Source organism: Electrona antarctica (assembly GCF_951216825.1).
Source record: "Electrona antarctica genome assembly, chromosome: 12".
NCBI lineage: Eukaryota > Metazoa > Chordata > Actinopteri > Myctophiformes > Myctophidae > Electrona > Electrona antarctica.
In genome coordinates, this window is record NC_136793.1 from 14183638 (window position 1) to 14207834 (window position 24197).

At 42.4% G+C, this 24197-nt stretch overlaps 1 protein-coding gene across 1 annotated transcript; it reads left to right on the forward strand.

The window, feature by feature from the left end:
* The first annotated feature begins 700 nt into the window (after positions 1 to 700).
* Positions 701 to 22475, forward strand: fhip2b (FHF complex subunit HOOK interacting protein 2B). The gene is made up of 18 exons (XM_079517039.1): positions 701 to 939; positions 2124 to 2202; positions 2812 to 2897; positions 5325 to 5411; positions 7096 to 7200; positions 8381 to 8500; positions 9509 to 9694; positions 10400 to 10599; positions 10990 to 11107; positions 11706 to 11782; positions 12377 to 12629; positions 13195 to 13349; positions 14058 to 14177; positions 15812 to 15902; positions 16291 to 16443; positions 17838 to 17978; positions 18552 to 18655; positions 20034 to 22475. Exons 1-18 carry the CDS (start codon positions 889 to 891, stop codon positions 20134 to 20136), a joined length of 2229 nt encoding a protein of 742 aa, XP_079373165.1. The 5' UTR covers positions 701 to 888; the 3' UTR covers positions 20137 to 22475.
* Positions 22476 to 24197: the final 1722 nt, after the last annotated feature.

Sequence of the window (24197 nt, forward strand, 5' to 3'; positions counted from 1 at the left end):
AAAGCCTGTCCAAACCGGAATGTTTTTTTTTCTGACATCTGAAGGAGTCTGTCTGTCTGCCTTAAAGGGATAGTAAACTCCTATTATAACATTTTATTACTCTCTGTGTGTGTGTGTGTCTCAATCCTAAGCCAATTTGATGACCAGCAGTAGTTCACTATAGGGAGCTGGTCATCAAATTATTGGCTAAGGAATGCGTCAAAAACCTATATATCCATGAATATACCTTTTAGAAGGGTTGGTGCCTTACCGATTGCATTGTCTGATTCCTTAATGGTTCTCTTCCCATATATTTATAAAATGTGTCTGTTGCCACTTGCCAGGATGTGAGTACTTTTTTTCTCTGACAGTGTGATAAAAAACCGTTCTGGAAGTGGTTCCGGTTCCTCAATGTTGGATCCTGTTCCTCTGGTTCCAGATCCCTGCAGCCCTAGCTGCCCTGCAGACTCCCTGTGGTGCACTGGGCCGACCTCACTACCTCACGTTTCCCTACAAAGTTTCAAAATGTTCCCAAATGTGCCTAATATAAGCATTATTATAGAAGAAAAATGTATACAAACAACCTTAGATAAGCTAAGTATTATTGGTTAAGTAATAGTAGTTTTTGATGCATATGAACCCCCCCCCCCCTACCCACTTTGAGAAAAAAAAGAGAGACCCATCTGACTGTCTCCATGACACCCAACCAGCCAATCACAGTGCCGCCGTCCCTCCGGGCTATGGGATTAGAGAAAGTATCAGCTGAGCTGCCTGGGCTGGTGTTTGGTTCCGTGTGCCAGTTTCTGTGGTGTAAACAAACATGTCGGAGTTGCGTGAGGCAGATTGTTATGATAATAATGATCATGATTTAATAATCACATAGTTGCTGTTGTTTCGAAGTGTACTGACATGGACATGCTCAACAAACTGAGCACATTGTTCCAGCAGGCGTTAGAGACGGTGAGTGACACGTCGACATGTTTTTGTTTTGTTTTGTTCTTGTTTGTTGTGTTAAAAGGAGTCAACTAGACTGGTTGAGTTGTTGCTTTGCGTTGCTAATTGTGTCGCTTTTAGAGTCGGCAAAAAAGCGACACACCGACCGAGTAAAAACAACATGTAAATAATCACATTTCACTGTTAACATGTCAGCATAAATTTACAAATATTAAAGACACAGTAGCGAGTAATACATAATCATCAAACTGTAAGGTTAGTTAACTTGTACAAGTACAACTGTACAATACATGCAAGGTTACACAATATGGGGACTAGATATGATCATCACGGAAGGGAATTCCACACAAACGACAACTGTGGAGATAAATAAGTTAAGTTAGTGTAGCCCTGAAACATGACTGCCATGATAATCGATGATTATCATGGCAGTCATGTTTCAGGGCTAAAGTTAGTGTAGCGTTGGTTGAAATGAAGTAGGTTTAGTTAGAGTAGACTTGAGTAAAGGTCAATAATATAATGTGGTTATGGATAACTTATGGTAACGTACTGTAGTGTTGAGATCAGATAACTCTATGGAGTTAAGATAGGAGATAGTTAGTTTAGTTACAGTCGACTTATTCAGTTCACGTGGAAACCCCGAGGCATTTATCACTGCATTCCTAGATCCCCCCAGCCCCATCTCTCTCTCTCTCTCTCTCTCAATTCAATTTAAATTGGGGGCTTTTTTGCCATGATTAAATATGCTTTTTCGTTGCCATTTTTGCCAGTAGCCCAAAACAGTCAAAACAAAAGGAATCTATGTGTGACATTGCAACTTTGGCAAACTATCTTACAAAATGACTGGATTGGTTACAGCTTTTGCTGTAAGAATTAGATCACTTAGTGCAGACAGTGCAGGCATACACATCTGATCATAAGGTTGGACATCCTTCTCCTGTTGTCACAATGGCTCACACATCTTGCTGCTGTGTTTGCACATTCTCTCTCTTGATGCCACCCATCCTTACTGGCATTATAGGATATTAAGTTGTCAATTGAATGGAATGTTGAATGTAAAAATACATACTGTAGCGTAGCAGAATGAAGACTGTGTGTGTGTGTGTGTGTGTGTGTGTGTGTGTGTGTGTGTGTGTGTGTGTGTGTGTGTGTGTGTGTGTGTGTGTGTGTGTGTGTGTGTGTGTGTTCAGAGGGAGCCCTCAGTCGACTTGCTGGAATCATTTGTTGAACACTGGAAAGGAATCACCAGCTACTACCTTCAGAATAATGGTGAGACGTCTGTCTGTCTGTCTGTCTGTCTGTCTGTCTGTCTGTCTGTCTGTCTGTCTGTCTGTCTGCCTCATGCAAGAGTATGTTATTTAGACAGATGCCACTTATGCCAGGTTAATTTATCTATCTGATATCCTATAGTTTTTATAGATCTCAATGTACAGTTATTCTTTTACATTGGTGTTATAAAGTGATGCTAGGTTCTTGGTTTACCTGTGATCCTAGTTTCCTGAGGCACTGTCTCTCTGCATTCTATGTACTGTGTATTGTGTTTACCTTGCTTAGTGTGCGTCGCTCTGAATAAGAGTGTCTGATAAATGTCTACATTTTGATTGATCTGACCTTTCTTTATTTAAGTAGTGTCCAAGGAAGCATGACACCATATGGACTTACAGGACGCTTTTACTTACATCTGACATAAACAATGACAATGAACCGTTCGCAAACAATGATCAAATGAATACAAAACTAACTAAAACTACATTGTAAATTGTTTGTCTGGCTGTGTTTGTCAGTCTCTGTCCATTGTACAACAAAGTATAATACAGGGTTTAAGACAAGTTGCCAATACATACATGTGCGTGCATCTGTGTGTGTGTGTGCGTGTAGATGACTCGCAGCCAGCCAAACAGACAGACATTCCATGGCGTCTCAGACAGATGTTGGACATACTTGTGTATGAGGAGAAACAACAGGTACACACACACACACACACACACACACACACACACACACACAGAATACCGGAGAACTCGCCAGTTTACCAAGTCGCCACGGCGAAGATTCTTCATCAATGTCTTCATCGTTATGCTAAGATGCTGTCTTCATCAGTGTAGTCAAACCCACAGATGTTATAGTTCATTTCCAAAGTGATCAAATTATTTAGTGCAATTAAATGGTCAGCTAGATGATGATAAAAAAAGGTGAGTACAGTTGGGTGCCACCGATATTGTCCCTTATCATTTGACCCATTTAGGCCTGACCTCAAAATTTAAAAAAATCCTTCTAAATCCTCCAGTTTTCTGAAATAAATATTTTCACGATTTTTCAAAAATAGCAGACCTACAAGCTCGTAGCGCGCCACTCGGTGGCGCGCTATGAGCTTGTAGATCTGCTATTTTTCAATAGCTAAATTATAACAATGTTTAAAACACCAAAAGGGTTTCCCGCCCAAAATGGGTTAACTGTCCTTTTGCGCAGATCACGCAAACCTCAGCAAAAAGAAAAGGACAATATCGATGGCCTCCAACTGTATGTGAATACCAATGATAAGTAGGCCTACCATTTCAGGAATTGTTTACTAATGAATTACATTGTTTCAGTACTGATGTTTAAACTTTTAGCATTCCTACTTTCTCTAGTGTTAACTCTAAACAACTATACTCTCTCTCTCTCTCAATTCAATGCAATTTAAATGAAGGTGAATTAAAACAAAAATGCACTAAATCGCGGCGAGTTGGTAAACTGGCGAGTTCTCCGGATACCCCCCCCCACACACACACACACTGTATTACTTTCTTATTTACTGTATTACTGTACTGTGAGGATGCAGATTTTCTGAATGCTATTCATATATTTTGTTGCCATTTGTAACTCTAAAGCCGAATATAGCCGATCTACAAGCTCACACTGGCATGCAGCTAAGTATAAATCAGGTATAACTCCAACCTTGACCCCTAAACCTAAGCTGTAAATGTCTAATCATCCTAACCCCAACCTGAATCCTTCCCTAATTGTGAGCCTGACTCCCCAAATACATATATTTTTAACCATAAACCCATGATTAAACCAACCATTTCTCTTGTGAGGACCAGGAAAGTGGTTGTCACAATGTCTAATCCTCAAATTCTACAATAGATGATACAACTACACATGCATGCCATGCACACAAACACACACCTGAAAGCGGCATGGGAAAATTGTGCGAGTGTGGCACTCAGAAAGAATTTCCCAAAGTTGGCAGGTCACTCTCACAAAACGGTAAATAAAATAAAAACAGAGACAGACACTAATTAAATTATTAAATGATAATTCTGGCGTTGTCTTATGTTAATGTGGTGTTATTAGGACCTAGAACGAGTGGTACAGGTGAAAACTTTCATAACTCCATCCTGAGTCCACTGCAGCTCAGAGCGTGAGCGGCTGGGTTTTGTGGTAAATCTCTTACTTTTATCGCTCAATTCTTTTGTACATAATCTGTTAACTCAAACTCTCTATAGTGTTTTGTCCCAAATGGGCCGCCGTAGTGTTTACAAGGGGACTTTGCTGAAATCACGGGTGAAATCTCTCATTGTGGAGAGTTTTGAGTCATTGGGAACGACGGATTTCTAAAAATATATACATTGATAAAAATAAGCAATTTGCCAGCAAAACGCTCACGCTCGGCGCTGCGGGCTCGGGGCTCGGAATTGAATTGTGAAAATGTTCACCTGTACCACTCGTTCTGGCCAGTGTTGGGCAGTAACTAGTTAGTTACTAGTAATATATTACTGTAATTGTGTATTATTACTTTAGCCAGTAACAAGTAAAAGTAAGGACTAAGGTATTACTCTGCCAAAACAGTAATATTTTACCATATTACTTTGTAAAGAATTGCACATAATACTTTAATACTTGGAATTTGTTGGCTACCGTTAGAAAACATGTCATTTAAAAGGTTGAGAGAGATTGCTGCTTTATTTTATAGACTTTTGGCTGATTGGTGACTCTTCTTATTATTATTTAAAACAATTCGATTTAGTTCTAAAATACTAAACTGATTGTGTTGTTGGATCGCTTTATGGTGGGGGGGCAAAAGTAATATGTAATATAATGTGACATATTATGGAATTAATTGGTGTCATGACAGAAGAATAATGGGTAAAAATAATACTAGAAGAAAAAACAAAACATTCACACTCACAGTAAGATACTGTATACTGTATATAGTAATCATCATATAGTTAGTACCTCACTGACATCTTCAGTTAATCAAATACATAAAACACTTGACATCTCATCCCCTATATATCATGAGTTACTAGTATCGTCCCGTCCCTAATGCCTAATACATGCTCTGTCACACATCAGTGTCGTCCGATGAAAATTGCTGATGAAAATTGTGTGTTTTGATTGCTGTACAGGAGGCAGTTGAGGAGACCGGTGTCTGTATGGAATATCTGGTACAACACAAACTGCTGGAGACACTGTGCACACTGGGGAAGGCTCAGGTAACACACACACACACACACACACACACACAACGCACGTGGTCCAAATGTTTGCGTTGCAGCGTATACCCCTTCTCGGGGTGCCGTCGCAATCCCGTTCATACTGTATGAAGTCCAGTCGGCGAGAGAGTAAAATATTAAATCTGCTAGATATTCAGGAACCCTCAGGAAGGCATCGGTGAGCGCTTTTATCGCCGCTAGATCTTCTCACAGAACCTTTCACACACAGCGAGCAAAACCTGGGCGTTAAAAGTCCGATCTTGCATCAGATTGGGGGTTTTTGTCGGCGAGTGCCAAAAAAGCTCCCGACAGCATAATCATAATCAGCAATATCAAATAAGTGTGTAGGGGGGCGACCGTAGTCTTACTCGATCTCTTCTCCACTAGTCCCTCCCTAATGTTTTAGTGCAGTTTGTTTTAGTCTTAGTTTTGGTCATCATAGCTTTGTTTTTATTTAGTTTTGTCAGTGAAAAAAGGTTGTTGAACATTTTTAATCATAGTGTTAGTCGACAAAATCAACACCAGGTTTTCCCTGGCAATACACTTTAATGTTGTTTGCACTTTATCTCATGTACACTGCGCTGCATGACACTCTGTCGCACCTTCAACCACTGCATACGTGCTGCTATGTAGACCTACCTACCGTCTAATATCGTCCACATACCTGCTGCTATGTGAAACTAGCGAAGTGCTGCCGCCTTTGCGTCGAACCTTAAGCACATAATGTCTAGCCTCGGTCCCAGCCTTACTCATCTGCGAAGAGAAAAGCCTGGTCACAACCTAAGGCAGAGAGTGTATCGGCAGAAGTGTCAGGTCGGAACATCCGTCATATGTATTTCCCATGGATATGATCTTTTTCGACCATGGATACGATCTTTTTCGACCAATCACAACACTCATTCACGGAGAATGTAAACAGATTTGTAAAGCGTGGTACATCCGCCAACATCCCGGTACTTCCGCCGATACACTAGTCTACAGCGTAGGTCTTGCCCAGCTTGCACAATGTCTAACCTCATACTGTGCCAGCTGGATAAGGCTGTGTATATCTGCTGTTGGGGAGAGAAACTCCAAAATGTTCCTTTTTTGGGGAAATGAAAAATAAATGTATTTTCTGGAAATTAAGAAAACCTTATATTTGTAAAACGAAGCAATACTGCGTCATCGAAGTTGGTATTGTTACTTTATATATTGTCAATGACTTGCATGAGAGTGGGAGAGGTGGTGGAGTCATCTGCTTTAGCAGACAGTTTGAGGGTCCAATGGAGTTAAGGGTTGTGTCAGAAGCGCTTTTTAATACTTTCATTGGTTCAATATTTTTTTACCAACACACACGTAAAGGCTGTTAGCGCTGATTTATGAAGAAACAAAATGGTGGTTTCTGCCCAACAGCGACGGAGTTATGTGGATATCTTAGATTTTTGCTTTTCCTTGCTCTATTCCGTTCCCTTCCTGAGAACGACAATAACAAAGCAAAAAAAGAATTTCGCCTCATTTCACTTTACACGTGTAAACCCTTGATGTGACAATAAAATGTAATTCTGATCCTCCAGCTGCTTAACCTCATCACGTACGTTCGTACTGTACACGCACGCACGCCGTGCGCGTTACCAAGGCATATGACGGTACCGATTTTGAATCCTCTCCTCTCCTCTCCTCTCCTCTCCTCTCCTCTCCTCTCCAGTATCCTCCAGGTATGATTCAGCAGGTTCTCCTGTTCTTCTCCAGACTGTTGGCTCAGATCCAGAAACCTCTGCTTCACCTCATTAACATACATAGACCTGTCCAGGTACACACACACACACACACACACACACACACACACACACACACACACACACACACACACACACACACACACACACATTTTAACCATTTATTTATGTCCACACAAAGGATATGCATACAAGGACACAAATATTATAGGTGCATTAAAGTTACATCTGCAAAGTCATGGCATGTGTTTTCATGATACAACAGGCATGTCACACAGTACTCTATGGTTATAAGTAACAGGCATGTCACACAGTACTCTATGGGTATAAGTAACAGCGTCTCCGCCATATATGACGGCTGCCAATTATAGCAGAGACACCACAATACTTTGCCAGCCTTTTTGCCTCCTTTTTGGGCATCCCAAGTTGTTGGAACCCTCTAACAACCAGTCTGTGCATATGCCCTAGGCTGCCAAATATAAAGACAAATAGTCTGCACCTATAGCCCAGCTCTGAGATGTTATGTAGAAGTGGTATTTTATGACCTTGGTCATAAAGGCTTCCTCTAGGCTGTGGTCAAAGGTGCAGGCTATCTCTAATACAGACACTTCTCTGGACTCTTCATCAACCACAACAATATCTGGTGTATTAGCTGCTAGAGATGTAAAGGTATCTGAGTTATCACTGAGTTGGAACATGGATGGAATGACCCTGGAATGTTTGTACATTCTCACTGAAGATGCATGGTATTTTGATATATCCTTTTCTATGAGTTCCACTATTCTATCATGGCGTGCTATGTACATTCCTTTGTATGCATAACACCCATTCAAGATGTGTGACAGTGATCTGTTCTGTGGTGTGGTGCAAGCAATGAGGGACCTGAGTGGTGGGGAACCAGATGGATAGATTGAGTCTGGTGGGAAGGACTTGTAGTCTGGCCTTAACTGTGAATGTGATAATGTCCTCATTGAGTGCAGTGTTCAGTGTTCTTGAATGCGTGTGAAACGGAGTGATCAGCATGGGGAAGACATGCAAGCTTCCCTTGGAGTTTTAGTCCAGTCCAGTGTTGTTGTTGTTGTTGGTGCTGGTGTACATCCTACACACACACACACACACACACACACACACACACACACACACACACACACACACACACACACACACACACACACACACACACACACACACACACACACACACACACACACAGTGGTGGATCTTCCTGACTCGGCATTGTGGTTGTATTTGTAGAAGCTGATTGGCCTGTGTGGGCTACCTGCCTCCAAGCATGAGAAGGAGGAAGCTCAGTTCTTATTGGTGGTCTGCTCCAGGGTCAAACAAGACCCTTACGTCCTCAAATACATCCTACAGGTAACAGCAGTGGTGGGAAATAAAAGTACTTTTACTCAAATATTGTGCTTAGCTCTATTATGTGTAATAGTTGTGTACTGCACCAGTAAGACGCCTGAGGGCGAGAAGTGACCTCGCCCTAAATGCACGATTCCATAGTTAACTGCGACCTTCGGTCGCAATTAAATTGTATTTTTGTCCAATCTGTATGGTAGAGTATGTTAATACAATATAACTTTACAATCTGTATGGTAGAGTATGTTAATACAATATAACTTATACAATCTGTATGGTAGAGTATGTTAATACAATATAACTTATACAATCTGTATGGTAGAGTATGTTAATACAATATAACTTATACAATCTGTATGGTAGAGTATGCTAATGGAGTTATATTTTATTAATATAACTTATACAATCTGTATGGTAGAGTACTATGTTGATACAATATAACGATACAATTTGCTCTCCTTGTTCTTATCTAGACATTTACATCCTGTGTCTAGGTTGGACACGACCAGTGTTAATCCATTCAGGAGATTTTAATTTACTCGTAGAATTTTGAATAACAAATCATTTAGTCCTATTAAGTCATCGGAAATTAGTCGACTAAACATCAAAATCTTAGTCTATTAGTCTTCAGCCCAAACCACACCAAAGGGTCGTGTCGGGACAAAACGTTTTTTTAAGGTAAACCATACCAATGCAACTCATTGCAACTCAATGAGTTACATTGGTGTGGTCTACCTTAAAAAACGTTTAGTCCCGACCCGACCCTTTGGTGTGGTTTGTGTTAATTTGACAGAAACACACCATTTAGTTTTAGTCCTCTGAAATTGTTTAGTCTTAGTCTAGTCTTTGTCTTAGTCTTTTAGGTCAACAAAATGAACACTGGACACGACCTTTGCCACAACCCTGTCTCTGGTTTGACACAAATCAAAAATTCTCCCCAGAGCAAGCGGGCAGGCTCTATTAGCTCAGTGGTAAAGATTTTCACCTGACTCTTGTATGGCATTTCTTTCTCAGATCCTAGATAAGTCGATGCCGGCAGACCAATCACACGGCGGCACGGAAGCCTCCAAACAATCGGAAAACCCTGTCTCCCCCCCGTCCAGTCCTGCCCAATCAGATTGCTGTGTCTCCTCCAGCTGTGCCCCGCCCCCAGGCTGTTCCGGTCTCCTTCAAGCCTTGGTCCACCTCACTGGAAGCCAGGTGACTAGGCCAGGGGTCTTCAACAGGGGGTCCGGGGGGGTCCTCAGAGTTACTACAGGGGGGGCCGCCAAATCTTTGTGTGAAAGGAACTTATTTTTATTACCAATTGAATCCTAGCATCCCTAATTTGAAGGGAATAGCCTTCCCTCCTCTCTCAATTCCCCTGCAATTTTGTTTTTGAGTTTGTGTATTTGGGTAGCTAGTGCCCCCCACAAATTTGCTGAAATCACACAATAGAGGCTATACGCGTGACATCATCGTACCCGGAAGTTATGTGGGAAAGCCTATTGAGTGGCAAAATACTTTGACAGCCCATACATCTAAACAGAAAAGTCCTCCTAACTGATTGTATTTAAACTCACCAACAATCGATGACACCTGATGTAGATCATGCAGTTCAAAACAAGAGCGATTACCAACCAGAAGCATACTGTATTGGGGGCAGATATTTGGGTAGTGCTACCTACACGTTTAGCTGTGTTGCTCATTACACAATTTGCACAACACTTAGAACTTATACCTCATTGCTAAATGCTAAAAATGTGGTCAAATTCATGCCAATTGCTATTATTGAAGGGGGAAAATAATCGACCGAAGTTTCTGAACTTTTTGTGAGGAGTTTATGGCATGTTTATGTAATGTTATGCCATGATGATACAGTATGTCATGTTGTGATTATTCCTGTGCTGTGTTCCGTTGTGTCAGAATGGTCGCGTGTGTCTGAAAGCCTATGAGAGCCTGTTGCTGCTGGCCAGCCTCCAGGCCGAGGGCTCAGGGGAGACGCTGGCTCATCGCACCCAGCTGACAGCTCTCCTGGCTGGGAGACTCTGTCAGCTCTACTCCCTGCTGCCGCTGGACACCCTGGATGTCCTCAACCTGCACAACTGGCCTCACGCACACTGGAGGTAACATGCACAGTGCACGCACACACACAAACTGGCCTCACGCACACTGGAGGTAACATGCACAGTGCACGCACACACACAAACTCAACACCAATGACGTCGTGACTTGACTTGAGCCCTCTCTCTCTTGATTTTGAGTCTTTTCAAGTCACTTGATACCTTCCAACAAACTTAGGACGTGTTTGGGACTCACTCGAACAAAAAGTTGATAACTTGGACTTTACTTGGTACTTCCCACAAACTTGGGATTCGAGAAACTTGAGACTTACTTGTACTTGTACAGCGACTTTGTCCCACCTCTGCTACACACACACACACACACAGTCACACGCAGTATTTTGCCGTTCCGGCGGGCCTGTGACATTCTGACAGTGGTGAGGTGTCTCTCAGTTCCCAGTTCTCCCAGTCGTGTCCAGAAGAGTGTCTGGTGTTTCCTGGTAGTGATCACATGACCCGCTTCTTCTCCTGGTTGGACTTCCTGGATCATCTGATGAAGGAAGCTTCACAGGTACATGAACAATGCTAGTGTTGCTACCAGTGTTACTACAGTATTACTAGTAGAGTACTTGAAATCCTGGCATCACTCGTTTATCCCCTGTGTCACGGACATTTTTCTCTATGGAGAATTACGTCACCTTAAAATCGTCTCATATAAGCATTGTGGTCCAAACACGATATAAACTGCGATATTGTCACTTGGCTCCGTCTCGTTTACGATAGTCATATTTGATAGTCTGTTTCTGGCGAAAAGTTTACTAATTTGGCAGCAGTAACATTAGCGTTTCGTCACCGTGAGTTTTTTCTTCATATCCATATAAGTGAAACCGCCGGGTTCATTTGTTCGTAACAGTTCTTATTTGACACAATATAAAAACGTCTGTGGGAATTCAGAATGGTGGGGTGGGGGGATGACCCAGGTAGGATGTGTACATTATGTCATACTTCGGTGCTCTATACACTACCACCAGCACTGACTGTGTGTGTGTGTGTGTGTGTGTGTGTGTGTGTGTGTGTGTGTGTGTGTGTGTGTGTGTGTGTGTGTGTGTGTGTGTGTCTGTGTCTGTGTCTGTGTGTGTGTGTGTGTGTGTGTGTGTGTGCGTGCGCAGGTGTTAGCAGTGAATCTAGCCGAGGCGATCCATCAGTATTGGCTTTCAGGTGTCCTCGCGTCTCATCTGACTCACATGTAAGAAATGAAGGCAGTGATGAATAACCTTGAGCCACGTCTGTGTCAGGTCACATACAGTATCACTTCATGCATAAGGGGGGCCCAGTCCACTGAGGCTTTCTATCCAGGATAAAAACGCTGGGTTTTCACAAATCGCACATTAAGACTTGGTCATACGGACATTTTCAGTTTTATTTTGCTTTAGCCCATTTTGGGCGGGAACCCCTTTTAGTGATTTAAGCATTATGTTCTACTTTAGCTATTGAAAAATAGCAGATCTACAAGCTCATAGTTTTTAGGCTTGTAGGTTTTTAGAAAAATCGGGAAAATGTGTTGCAAATCTTTGAATATATATTCTTTCAAGCAAGCGTTTTTAACTCAAATCTTTGCTTCTGGGGGGGGTCACTGGAACAACATATTTTCAGATGTGGGTTGGCGGCCAAATACAGATAATTCTGGGGGTCCTTGACGTGTGTGTGTGTGTGTGTGTGTGTGTGTGTGTGTGTGTGTGTGTGTGTGTGTGTGTGTGTGTGTGTGTGTGTGTGTGTGTGTGTGTGTGTGTGTGTGTGTGTGTGTGTGTGTGTGTGTGTGTGTGTGTGTGTGTGTTTCCAGGTGTGAGCAGCGCGTGTTGGTCAGCACCGTGCTGTTGCGTTGCGTCCTCCGCCAGGTACAGTCCCCCGCCTTACTGGACCAGCTGGTCCTGTTCCTGCTGGGAGCGGCGCACGCGCAGCCGGAGGAGCCCGGCACGCACACACACTCCCTCCTGCGCCGGGGAACGTCGCACACGCAGCCAAAGGAAGCCGGCACGCACACACACTGCCTCCGATACCACATCATACAGAACTGTGACCACATCTCTGATGAGGTACGTCCGTTTGTGTGTGTGATCAATAACGGCGATTGACTCATTCAAACCGGGAAAGCATTGTGTCACTTTAGAATAGAGTGTTGGCTATTTAAAAATAGCAGAGGTACAATAATTGAACATCTGCTGTTTTTGAAACATTTGTTCAAAAATGTATTACTACAAGATGCCTTCTAAATCAGCAGTTCTCATACTTCCTAGATTTCTACACTTTCTACATTTTCAAAAATGTTCCAAAAATAGCTATTTTTGAACATCTTGAAAGTGTGAGAACAGCTGATTTGAGAAGGCATCTTGTTGTAGAATCAGTGATTAATAACTTTGAGCCATGTCACCAGGTCATTGCGTCACACTAGCACTATCACTTTATGCATAACCGAATATCATATATGACTCCTTCCATTCCCGCACATTTATATTCACTCATATCTGCTACTGAGTAATATCTGTTACGTGAACAAGAGACATGAGGTGCTCTGCCTTATTTGCATGTTTTGTTCTGTCTGTCTGTCTGTCTGTCTGTCTGTCTGTCTGTCTGTCTGTCTGTCTGTCTGTCTGTCTCTAGATCAGCATGGTGACTCTGGGTGTGTTTGAGGAGCTGCTACTGAAGCCTCACAGGGACATTCTGATGAACCTGCTTCTGAGGAACTTGGAGCAGCGCAGATACATCACAGCACCCCCTGCTGTAGCCGAGGAGAGCCACTCTGCCGAGGACAATGAGTGAGTTTACCACTTAAATTGATCATTTGTCCACAATTCCCACCTATGGGAATGCCAAAAATAGGGATGCCAGGTTGAAAGTGGTTAAAAACACTTATATAAGACAATCTGATTGGACCACAAGCGTTGTGAGTCAGGGATGGTGACTCACAAGCTTATAATAGTTTTGGATTTTTCGTTTAGTTTGAATAATGTTTCTGTTCTAACTCAGTTTTAATTGTTTTTTTTAGAGTAGATTTTGTTTGGTTTTTTTAATCCGTAGGGCTCTAATAATAGCATTTACAGACATTACATTTGAGTCGGCTGTTGCAGTTTGCAGGTTCTTCAAATGTTAAATCCCTTAAAGTCAACCATACCAACTATGACAAAAGATAGATATTAATTGTGTATTTTAAAACAAAATGCTTGACGCCAGAGACAACGCTTGGTTGTCAATTGTGTCTGTTCATTCTGGCTAGTCTATGTATAGTATATTCTATGTTCATTCATTCTGGCTAGTCTATGTATAGTATATTCTATGTTCAGTGATCATTAATAATCCAATGTTGGAGTTGTTTATTTCATCCTTTGTTGGAGAAATCAGCACGTGGGTCTCTCTCTCACTCTCTGTGTCTCACTCTCTGTCTCCCCCTCCCCCCGCCTCTCTCACTCTCTGTCTCCCCTCCCCCCGCCTCTCTCTCTCTCTTTCTCTCTCTCTCTCTCTCTCAGTCTCTCTAGTTTCCTAGATGAAGATCCATTCTTCTCGGACGACTCTTTCCTTCCTTCTCCTCCTGAAGGTCAAACCCAGCAGGCTGAAGGTCACACCCAGGCCGCAGACATCGTCAACAGGTGCTTGGCCCCTGAACTGTACAACCACTTGTTTTTTAATACGTCTACTCTACACCCCCCCCCCCCCCCCCAAATCTACAATCTCACTACGTGTCACGTTGTGACACGTTGTGAGCTTGTAGATCGGCTATTTCCGGCTAATGTTCCAAACAGAATAAGGATGTAGGGGGTTCAAGTGATTAATTACTCTAGTCTGAGAGGCTGGGTACACGAGGACGTCGCGGGCTGTTCCCCGCCTAAGTTTGAGAACGATATAAAACTTTACTGCGTCTACATTGCGGTTATGTTAATTATGTTTGCTGTACACACAAGACCGGTAAACTGCTCCGTTTTCAAGATAAAGATGCAGTACACATCTACAGCCTGTAGATGGCCACAAAAAAAGAAAAAGCTTCTAAAAGTAGGCTATATGAAAGCGTTGGTATTTCACACAGGTGTTGCCAAATAACTAATTATCTTGATCAGATGCGCATATGACATATCTAGGTCATATCAATTTAATGAGCAGAGCAGTGCTGCTTCTCTCTCTGAGTCTGCACACACTGACTGACCAGCTAAAGTGTATGCCTACTAAACCATAATATATGACAAACCTTGGATTAATTCTTCTGAAAACAGCAGCAAGCACAAAGTAAGTGTGAGAGAGAGAGAGAGAGAGAGAGAGAGTGTGTGAGAGAGAGAGAGAGAGAGCGTGCGCACCCCTTCTCTCGCTCAGATCATCATACACAGCTCACAACGAGGAGCGGCATGGTACATTGTGAATTTATGAGTTTGATTTTGGAGATTGAAATATATATATTCGCTGGTGCGCAACACCTCTGAATGTCAGATAATTGCTTGTTTAGATTGATTACACATGCTGGCAGCACAGCGCTAATCATTGCCTATTTTTTAACACGCAGCATCTCTCTCTCTCTCTCTCTCTCTCTCTGTGACTGTGAGACTGACACAGACGCGGTCAATAATATATAGCATAAATAATAGGCCAAATATAACACTTTCCCTCTATCTGTGATCAGCTCCTCACACACAACTCCTCTCGTGCATGCCTGCTCAATCTCAGCAACTGTTTGCGTGCGTGCGGGCTGCAGATCGGCTATTTTTGGAGAAGAGATTTATAGACATTATGTGCAAATATAAAATAGCTGTGATACTTATATGTAAGTGGTTATGGTGAAATAAACCATTAACACTGGTTAGTTTGGAGGGGGCGAGGGGACTATGACATCACCGTTTCAGCAAATTAGGCGGCATTTGCTATACACACGGAGACGAGAAAGTCGCGTCTCCAAACTTTCCCACTCTGGAAGGTAGTTTCAAAATTAGCCGTTAAAGTCCCCCAAAACGCCGTCTCCGTGTGACAAAAAGGGCAGATCGGCTAATTACTTGCCCGAGAAACACCGAAATCGTCCTCGTCTGTACACCACCTTACTTCTAAGTAAGTGACAATCAGAGCTGAATCTTTAACCTAATTGTGTGTGTGTGTGTGTGTGTGTGTGTGTGTGTGTGTGTGTGTGTGTGTGTGTGTGTGTGTGTGTGTGTGTGTGTGTGTGTGTGTGTGTGTGTGTGTGTGTGTGTGTGTGTGTGTGTGTGTGTGTGTGTGTGTGTGTGTGTGTGTGTGTGTGTGTGTCTAGCTTCCTCTGTCTGGTTCCTGTGGAGGTGAAGTCGGCGTGTTTGGTTCAGGGAGCAGCTTATGACACATACATACATGACGCACATAGAATGGTAACTATCTGTCTGTCTGTCAGTGGTGTAAAGTACATTTACTCCACTGTAAGTACTGTACTTATTGACTCATTGACTGCCAGATTTATTTTGCCATATGTTCTTCCCTTGCCAGGCTTGTTCGTTACCTTTTCAAGACAGTTTTTTTTGTTTGTTTTTTAATTGTACCCTGGTCGATCGACAAAAAAAATCCATTTGAAAACAGCCTGCCATTTAAAAACACCCGGAAATAAATAAACAGGAAGTGGATCAGGATGGGATTTTGCGATCTAGTTCCGTTTCCAGTGGGACTCTCTGGTGCTTTTAGACAAGATGGTGCTGTTCGCTGACATATGAATATTTAGTAATGAAACAGAAATGGTGGTTAATTGTCATCCTCTGCTATTAGTTCCAGGAATGTTTGACCGTGTCAGAGTCGTGGGCGTGGCAGAAGAGCCTACCTCTCTCCTCATCCTCCTCTTCCTCAGACGAAGAAACGTCCTTCTATGAAGGACACTTCCTCAAGGTGCTGCTAGACCGTCTGGCACGCCTCCTCGAACAGGTAGGACGCCTGTCTGTCTGTCTGTCATTGAGTCTGTCTGCTTTCTTCATGCAAATCGTCCCCTTTATTTCCTTTTTAGTCTGCTGAAGTAGTTTCTACCTGTAATTATTGCTAGCTTTATCTCTATTCTATTTTTATTGCACATAGTATTCTAATTTATTGTGATTTTGTTATATTGTCAGCACAGTCCCTGTAAGACCCGGATACATTTCTACTTGCAAAAAAAAGATTTCAACCTTACTACTACTTTGTACTACTAGGACTTATGTTAGAAAATATGTTAAAAAAATAATAATAATGAAAATGTTATGCACATTTATTATAATTATTAAAATAATAATAATAAATTAATAATTTACATTCGGTGGATATCTTTCACAATAATACATGATACATGTTCTAGACATTCTAATGATCACACAAATATATGTATTACATGCATTTTAGTTACTTTTATCAGGGTTAAAGATTAAAGGTCATAGGTCAATTTTAATTAGAAATTCCAGTCCAGAGATTTTGAAGTTGTGTAAATTTGTGCCTCTGTGGGGGGTATTTATATGCAAATATCATGACCAATGGCATTGCAAGACTAAACAATGAACATCAATGATGATGTTTAGGTGAAAAAAGAATAGAAATAAAAAATTAAGTGATTCATTAAAATAAAAATGTTACCGAGAAGCATCGTTGGGTCTTACCGGGGTAGCTCGAGTTTCCACCGCACCGACGTCAGCTTTTGTTCTGTTGATGGGCAGTGGGTACACAGTCGCGTCGGGGCGGAAGTTGCAGGGAAGCGCCGAAGGCCAAGCTCGGTCGTCTATACCAAGGGTTCTCAACGTTTTTGGCCGGGGACCCCCGGAAATGCTTTGGCAATGTCTCGGGACCCCCACCCCGCCCCCTCCCGACCCCCAATATAAATTGACTGCTACAATAACCCCTTTTGGTGTTTTAAGCATTGTTATAATTTAGCTATTGAAAAATAGCAGATCTACAAGCTCATAGCGCGCCACCGAGTGGCGCGCTACGAGCGGCGCGCTACGAGCTTGTAGGTCTGCTATTTTTGAATTTTTGGCGACCGAGGGGTCGCGACCCACGGGTTGAGAACCCCTGGTCTATACTGTCTGATAGCAGCGGGCTTGTTTTTGAAAATACATCAAGCCATAGGCTATTTTCAGCACCATAGTAGCCGTCTGTCGGCGTCGGCACTCGAGTGCTTTGAGCTACTTTTTTCCACACCTTCCAGCCGACTGTTCTCCCGACTTCTTTCGACTGCCAGTCTGTAGTAATCTTTTGGAGTCTGTTTGGTGGAGAGCTACCTTTTCACCAACATTTGACTGCTTGTATCTATATGAGTGATTGACAAATAAACCCTCTCCTCTCCTCTCCTCTCTCAGCCATATGAGTTAAATCTCCAGTTGACGTCATTGTTGTCCAGACTGGCATCGTTCAACCACCCTGTCCTCCATGAGTATCTGTTGGACCCGTACATCACCCTGACGCCTGGGGCCAGGACCCTGTTCTCTGTCCTTATCAGGGTAACACACACACACACACACAAACATCAACATTTTTGGAAGGCAATTTTAGTTTCGCAATTTTGTGCCATCGGTGCATGACAAATAAGTACAATCAGACAAATTCTTCTAACTCTAATCCTAAACCTAACCACAACCTGAATCTTCTTTCCCTGATCGTCAATCTATCTCTAAATGTATGTATTGCTTTAAAGGAGCATTCAGTGATTTGGAAAAAACCCTGGTCCGCCCCGGTAACAAGATGTACACATGCACGCACTACAGTGGGGGGGGGACGTGACAGGCCAACAGCACACACACCAAGGCCCTCCCCCGCTCTATCATGATTGGCAGAAGGCCCCTCTCTATCCTGATTGGATGAAGGCTAGGCCACCTAGCCTAAAATGATTGATTTGATCCCCGTGGGTTAACTGGGGACAGGGAGGAACTCCTTATAATGTCAGCACAAATAAGTGATATTAGATTTAAGTGAAATCATCTGGTGAAGGCGGAGCGGGACTTTAACTGTGTGTGTGTGTGTGTGTGTGTGTGTGTGTGTGTGTGTGTGTGTGTGTGTGCGTGTGCGTGTGTCAGGTGATAGGTGAGTTGATGGACAGGGTGCAGCGCGTGTCTAATCTGACAGACAGACTGGCTAACGTCAGGAAACAGCTGATGGGTCTGGAGAGCAACAACGCTGGGTAAGAGACCAGTTCACTTCAATGTTATTATACTGACCGTTCGCACCACACTTACATACTGTAGATACGATGACCATGCAGACTTACCGTGGTCATTTGTTCTCATGTTTTTGTCACTTACTTACGCTTGTTTTCTCTTGACCAATAATGTTAAAACGTGACTTAGAATTAGATTGCATACTAATTAGACCAACGCTAGGTTCATTGTTTACCTGGTGTCCTAATAGTTTCAATGTACACATAATTTTTTGTTTAGAGTTTAGACCAATGGCGCCGTCGGGACCTAAAAAGTGGGTGTGGGTTGCATTTCCTTTGTTTTCATCATAGGTGTCTTTTACGCCTCTGAGTGTGACTAGTCTTTGTTCAGTTTTTACAAAATCTCATTGCTTATACATCTTTCTGACAGATTTACATTAGACAATAAAAAATCCGACCTTTTCTCCCCGATTCCGATCTTTCGAAAATCATGAGATCGGAGCCGATTTCTGATCACCCGATCCGATCGGGACAACCCTAGTTTAGACTGACGTGATACTATAGGTTTGTTTTTTACCTGTGGTCCTAGTTTACTGAGCACTGCTACGACAGTGTCTCTCTGCATTTGATTTATTCGTTTACCTTGATTATTGAAAATCACACGGGATAAAAGCGTCTTGTACATAATAGAGCAGGGATCCAACATTGTCTTTTTTTTTCCTTTCTTTTATATATCTTGAGACAGAGAAACCCTTGGCAAGAAACACGTTTTAGAACTACTGATTTAGAAAGCATTAGTATCAATCGGCCTCAGGTCTAAATGGGTTAAAGCACTTAAACCCCAGCCTCCGTATTGGGGTGTGTGTGTGTTAACACTCCCATCGCCCAGGGCGAAGTTCTTTGTCCTTTCTATTAGTAACGCCCGACGCTCAGGACGAAGTATTGTCCTAAAGACGAAGTTTATTGATACGAGAACAGATCGCATGGCTGTATAGCCCAGGCGCGCCTGCTGGGCTCTCCTCGGTGACGCGCAAGAGTGAGGCGTCATCGAAAAACTCCCTCCCCTGTTTAGCTGATGAAAACGAAAATCTTAAAACGTTCATAAATCGCGATCTAAATCATCCCGTCTTTTTCTGAAAAGACGGGATGTGTTAGACGGCGCTCCACGGTCCAGTCGCTAGTATTCTTGTCTCCCGTTGTTGTCGATCGACTCTATAGTGCTGTGGCTATTGTTAGCTGCTACACAACATCATGAACTTCCGGCCGGTCCGTCCGGAAAAGGCATCCGTGTTTATAAATCGACTGGGCGCATGAATGTAATGGATTAAATATTTCCGGGCAATTAAACAGTGTTAACAGTGTGGTGTTGTCATGTTCTGTTCGGTTTTGTTTTGTTTTGTAGGGAGGAGTTTGACACCCTGCTGAAGGGAGTGATTGTCCTGGAGGAGTTCTGTAAGGAACTGGCTGCTATCGCCTTCGTTAAGATCCCTGCAGACCAGGACTGATGCACCTGGACTATTAAAACACCTGGACTATTAAATCACCTGGACTATTACAACACCTGGTCTAATACCGCTGGTTTTCAACGTTCGGCTTCGTAACTCTTGAAAATGTAACCTGAAATGGACCCGTAAGGGTCCAACCTTTTTAAAAAAAGTGGTGGAGGTCTTCATCAAGAAGGACGTGAGACGGATAAGAGTTGCTGGTCTACGAAGCGCCTGTATAATAAATAAACCTGGTCTACTCTGAACAATAGAGAACCCAAGGTCTGACATCACTGCCACTAGAGGGCGCTATCCCCCTGGGCTACAGCGGTATTTTTTTTCATGTGAAAATGCCATACAGTAGGTTCATCTCGTGTCTTATAAGAACTGTGTTTCAACTGACGGTGGGAAAACTACTAATTTATCCAAAGTTTTTGTTTTCTTCTCCAAACACGGACGGCATCAAACGTAACTCAAATATCATAAATGGCCCAACGTCACATCAAGATTTATTTATTTTTGGAACACAGTTCTTATATGACGCGATCTAAGAATTCCCCTTTGGGATTTTCAATCAGAAAAAAAAAAAAATCCGTGACCCAGGGGGTAGCTGGGAGTGACGTCAGGAGGACTTCGGTACTCTGTGACAACTAGGGTAATTTAGACCCATACCAGTCACATCAGTATAATCCTGATCCAACTACTGGTCCACGACCAGGAGCTCTCCTGTTCTAATAAGCGGTTGAGTTTATGACATCCTGTGATGACGTCATCCTACGATGAATGCAGTAATAACCCCTTCATACTGCCCTCTTGATCTGTGATGCTTTGTGTGTGATTGTATGTTTTGGTTTTATATTGTCAAAAATGAATAATCCATAAGAAAACAAGAAGATTCCCAGGATGGACATTGGACATGTGATGTGAGGCAGAAGGTGTCGCCATCACCAGACAGCGAAGGTGCATTTGTTTGTATTATTATTATTATTATTATTATTATATTCATGATTATTTATTAAGACATTGTAACCATGTCTGTCTCTCTTCCCTCAGTAACCAACATGGGATTGGTGTTTTAAGGTGCATTATTTCCTCAATTTGTATTTTACCGTACCTATGGTGTTTAACCATTTAAACCCTATATACTTATTTGACCGGCATCCACAAGGTCATCTTTTTGTTTGACACGAAATATGTTTGACAAAAGGGTGTTGATTTGTTTTTCACCTGCTTAATTTTAATTTATTTTTGTTACAGTAACTGAACATTTGAGTCACTTAATACTGAGTGAGGCTAAACATCCTTGTGCAGTTAATTTTGGAAGTTTGTCAATCTATTCTTTTATGGATTGTTTACTGCTAGATTTCAAATCAGTTTAAACTTAACTGCAAAAATGCAACTTTGACAAAAACATAACGGCACAATGAAACGGGTTATACCCTTTGAATCAGATTAAATTAGTTTATAGAAGATGGCGGAATTATTTCTCAAAACAAACTCCCATCATGCTGTGCCTCAACTGTACCTTGAATGTCAAGTAAATTTCTCTGCAAGTAGATTTTCATACCATACTGATACTAAATTGAACAGAATCCCAAGTTTATATTTTGTTATTATTTTGGTAATCTTCACAAACAGTGCTGGAATCGAAAATATAGCATGGTCCCTTAAATCTGTGTTTCCCAAACATTTTCAAGGACCTCCAAATCTGTATTTGGGCACGGAACCCCTTCTGCAAATATTGTGTAGTCACACCCATACAAGATTTGTGTTGCTAGATCGGCTATTTACAAATAGCTAATGTAAGTAGGGTTAAAGTGGTTAAAGTGATTTAGAGGCTGCATTAACTTATTTAACTGGGGACCCCCTGCGGTAGCCTGGCATGACCAGACTGATATCACTGCGTAGAGATATTAGTCTGGAATCTCTGTGTGGAACCACCATTTCCAAGGGGTGGATTATTATTTTGTTATTTTTCCAATGCCAGATTCGTCTGGTTTCCACTTTCCAGGCTACCCCCCCCCCCCCCCCCCCCCCCACACACAGTGCTTCCAAAGGTCCATTACTCTGAATTAGTTGGCCTCATATTTTATTGCAGGAAGTTTCCATACTGACCTTTTAAAGTTAAACCAAAGGTTCTTTACGGGTGGCAACGTGATTGCTATTCTAATAATGGCAAGGTTTATGAAATAAACCTTTATAAAGGTTTATAAAATGAAAGACACTTGAAAAAAGATGATTGTGTTTCGGTCTCTGTTTTATAAAGATGTTTTTCACTGTATAGATAATGTGCTGCCTTTGTCTTATTCATATTGCTTATCTTGAAACACGGTCTTCATCAGAATGTTACTTGAACTGTAATATTTACTAGCCTTAAGAAGAATAAGTAGTTAATCGTGTATTTATTGTCAATTTATTAGTAGTTCATTGTAATATTTTCTACTGTAAGTGGCATTAGTACAAGTCACTGGTGGACGAGTTTCTGAACTGCCCACAGCCCTCCTATGAGACACAGACTGAGTAGAAAAGAATTGTGCTATTTTATCATGATCATTAGTGAGGACCAATTATATGAAGATATAGGTTGAAAAGTGGTCCTTTAAAGGCTCATTCATACTCCAGTTTAAGGTTGTACTTGTTAACGTGCTCTGCACGTACACTACAGGTAGCTGCTGCCCCGTTGTAGATGACATGCTGAAGGATGACTCATCTGACCATCTGTTGCTGTCCGGAAGATTCCACCTAACTCCATTTTGAGTTTTTTTTGTTTTTCCTCCATAAATCAGTGCTATTGAACACCCTTTACGTCTGTGTTGGTTAAAAAATATATTGAAAAGTAATAAAAAGTGCATCGACACAAACCTAACTCCACTTGAGCTGGGGACCCCCTGGAACCCCTCCTCAAGGACAGGGTCGGGTCACCTGACCTCACTGGTGACTGGTGAGAATTGGTGACCTTTGCTCTGAGGAACAGTTGCTCTTATGTTTTTTAGTGGTGCTAGCAACTCCTATAGACGGTAATGTGTGTCCCTGACTGGCTGGCTGGGTCTGTCCGTTCGAGTACGGAAATAGCGTTTGTTGACCATCAAGTGTCACTGTTACGCAGACTGTCACACACACACATATACAGAGGCCAGGGAGGAGGGCTTGTACAGTACAGTATAGCATGAGTACAGTACAGCACCACTCAGTTCAGGCGCGTCTGATTTTCCTTTCACATTGATTTCCTTTCACATGATTTAATTCAAATCACCCTGCCTTGACAATGCAGAGGGATTTTACATTACAGACTAGTCCATTCACAAAAAACCTGTCCATAATTGATTGGTGGGGAGCGCGTGCTGGTGTTTGCCTGTCCTCACAGGTCACACAACAATGGGCCATTTATATTATGCACTCACACTCAGCTGAGCAGCACCCTGGGCCGACGTGGCCGTGACCATAGATCGGCGCCTCTGCTGTCATTGACCTTGCGACCCCAAATTTAAGCCCTGTTTAAATGTCATCACAATCGATGTTAGCTGGGGCGAAACGCTGTGACTGTGAGCTTGTAGATCAGCTATGTGGGTGTTTATAGGGTTATGGGTTAAAATGGCAAGAAAATCCAAAATAAAATAAAAGTGCCATTCATAAAATCGCTGTCCTAAAATGTTGGTCCTCACAATATTGTGTGTATAATAATACATGCATGTGGGGGCGTGTATGTGCATATGTGTGACGTGTGCCTACATGTGATATATATAGGCCTGCATGCAGTCATCTCAAAATTGCATGTGTGAAAAATAATTCCATCACACAGTGCGTGAGTGAGTGAGTGAAGACATTCTGTTCTCTTGCTCCACTCTGTTGCTTTGTCGCCCACCTGTGGCCAGATCCTGTCCCTGCACCCGCAGCCCCTCCCCTCCCTGCGCAGCGTGAACAGCAGGTCTGACATCAGCAACACCCGCAGTCTCTCTCTCTCTCTCCATCTCTCGCCTGAGTCGCCTCTCCACCAACCATTCTACCATCGCTTCTCTCCGCTCGCTACATCTTTCTGTCTCGCTCTCTATCCGGAGCGTCCGTCCAGGCATCCATTCATCCGT

Excerpts from the sequence above, each read along its gene's own strand:
- fhip2b (XM_079517039.1), top strand. The coding sequence starts at position 889 with ATGGACATGCTCAACAAACTGAGCACATTGTTCCAGCAGGCGTTAGAG. Across the intron at positions 12,630-13,194 it reads GTGACCACATCTCTGATGAG|ATCAGCATGGTGACTCTGGG; the intron begins GTACGTCCGTTT and ends GTCTGTCTCTAG. Across the intron at positions 16,444-17,837 it reads TGGCACGCCTCCTCGAACAG|CCATATGAGTTAAATCTCCA; the intron begins GTAGGACGCCTG and ends CTCCTCTCTCAG.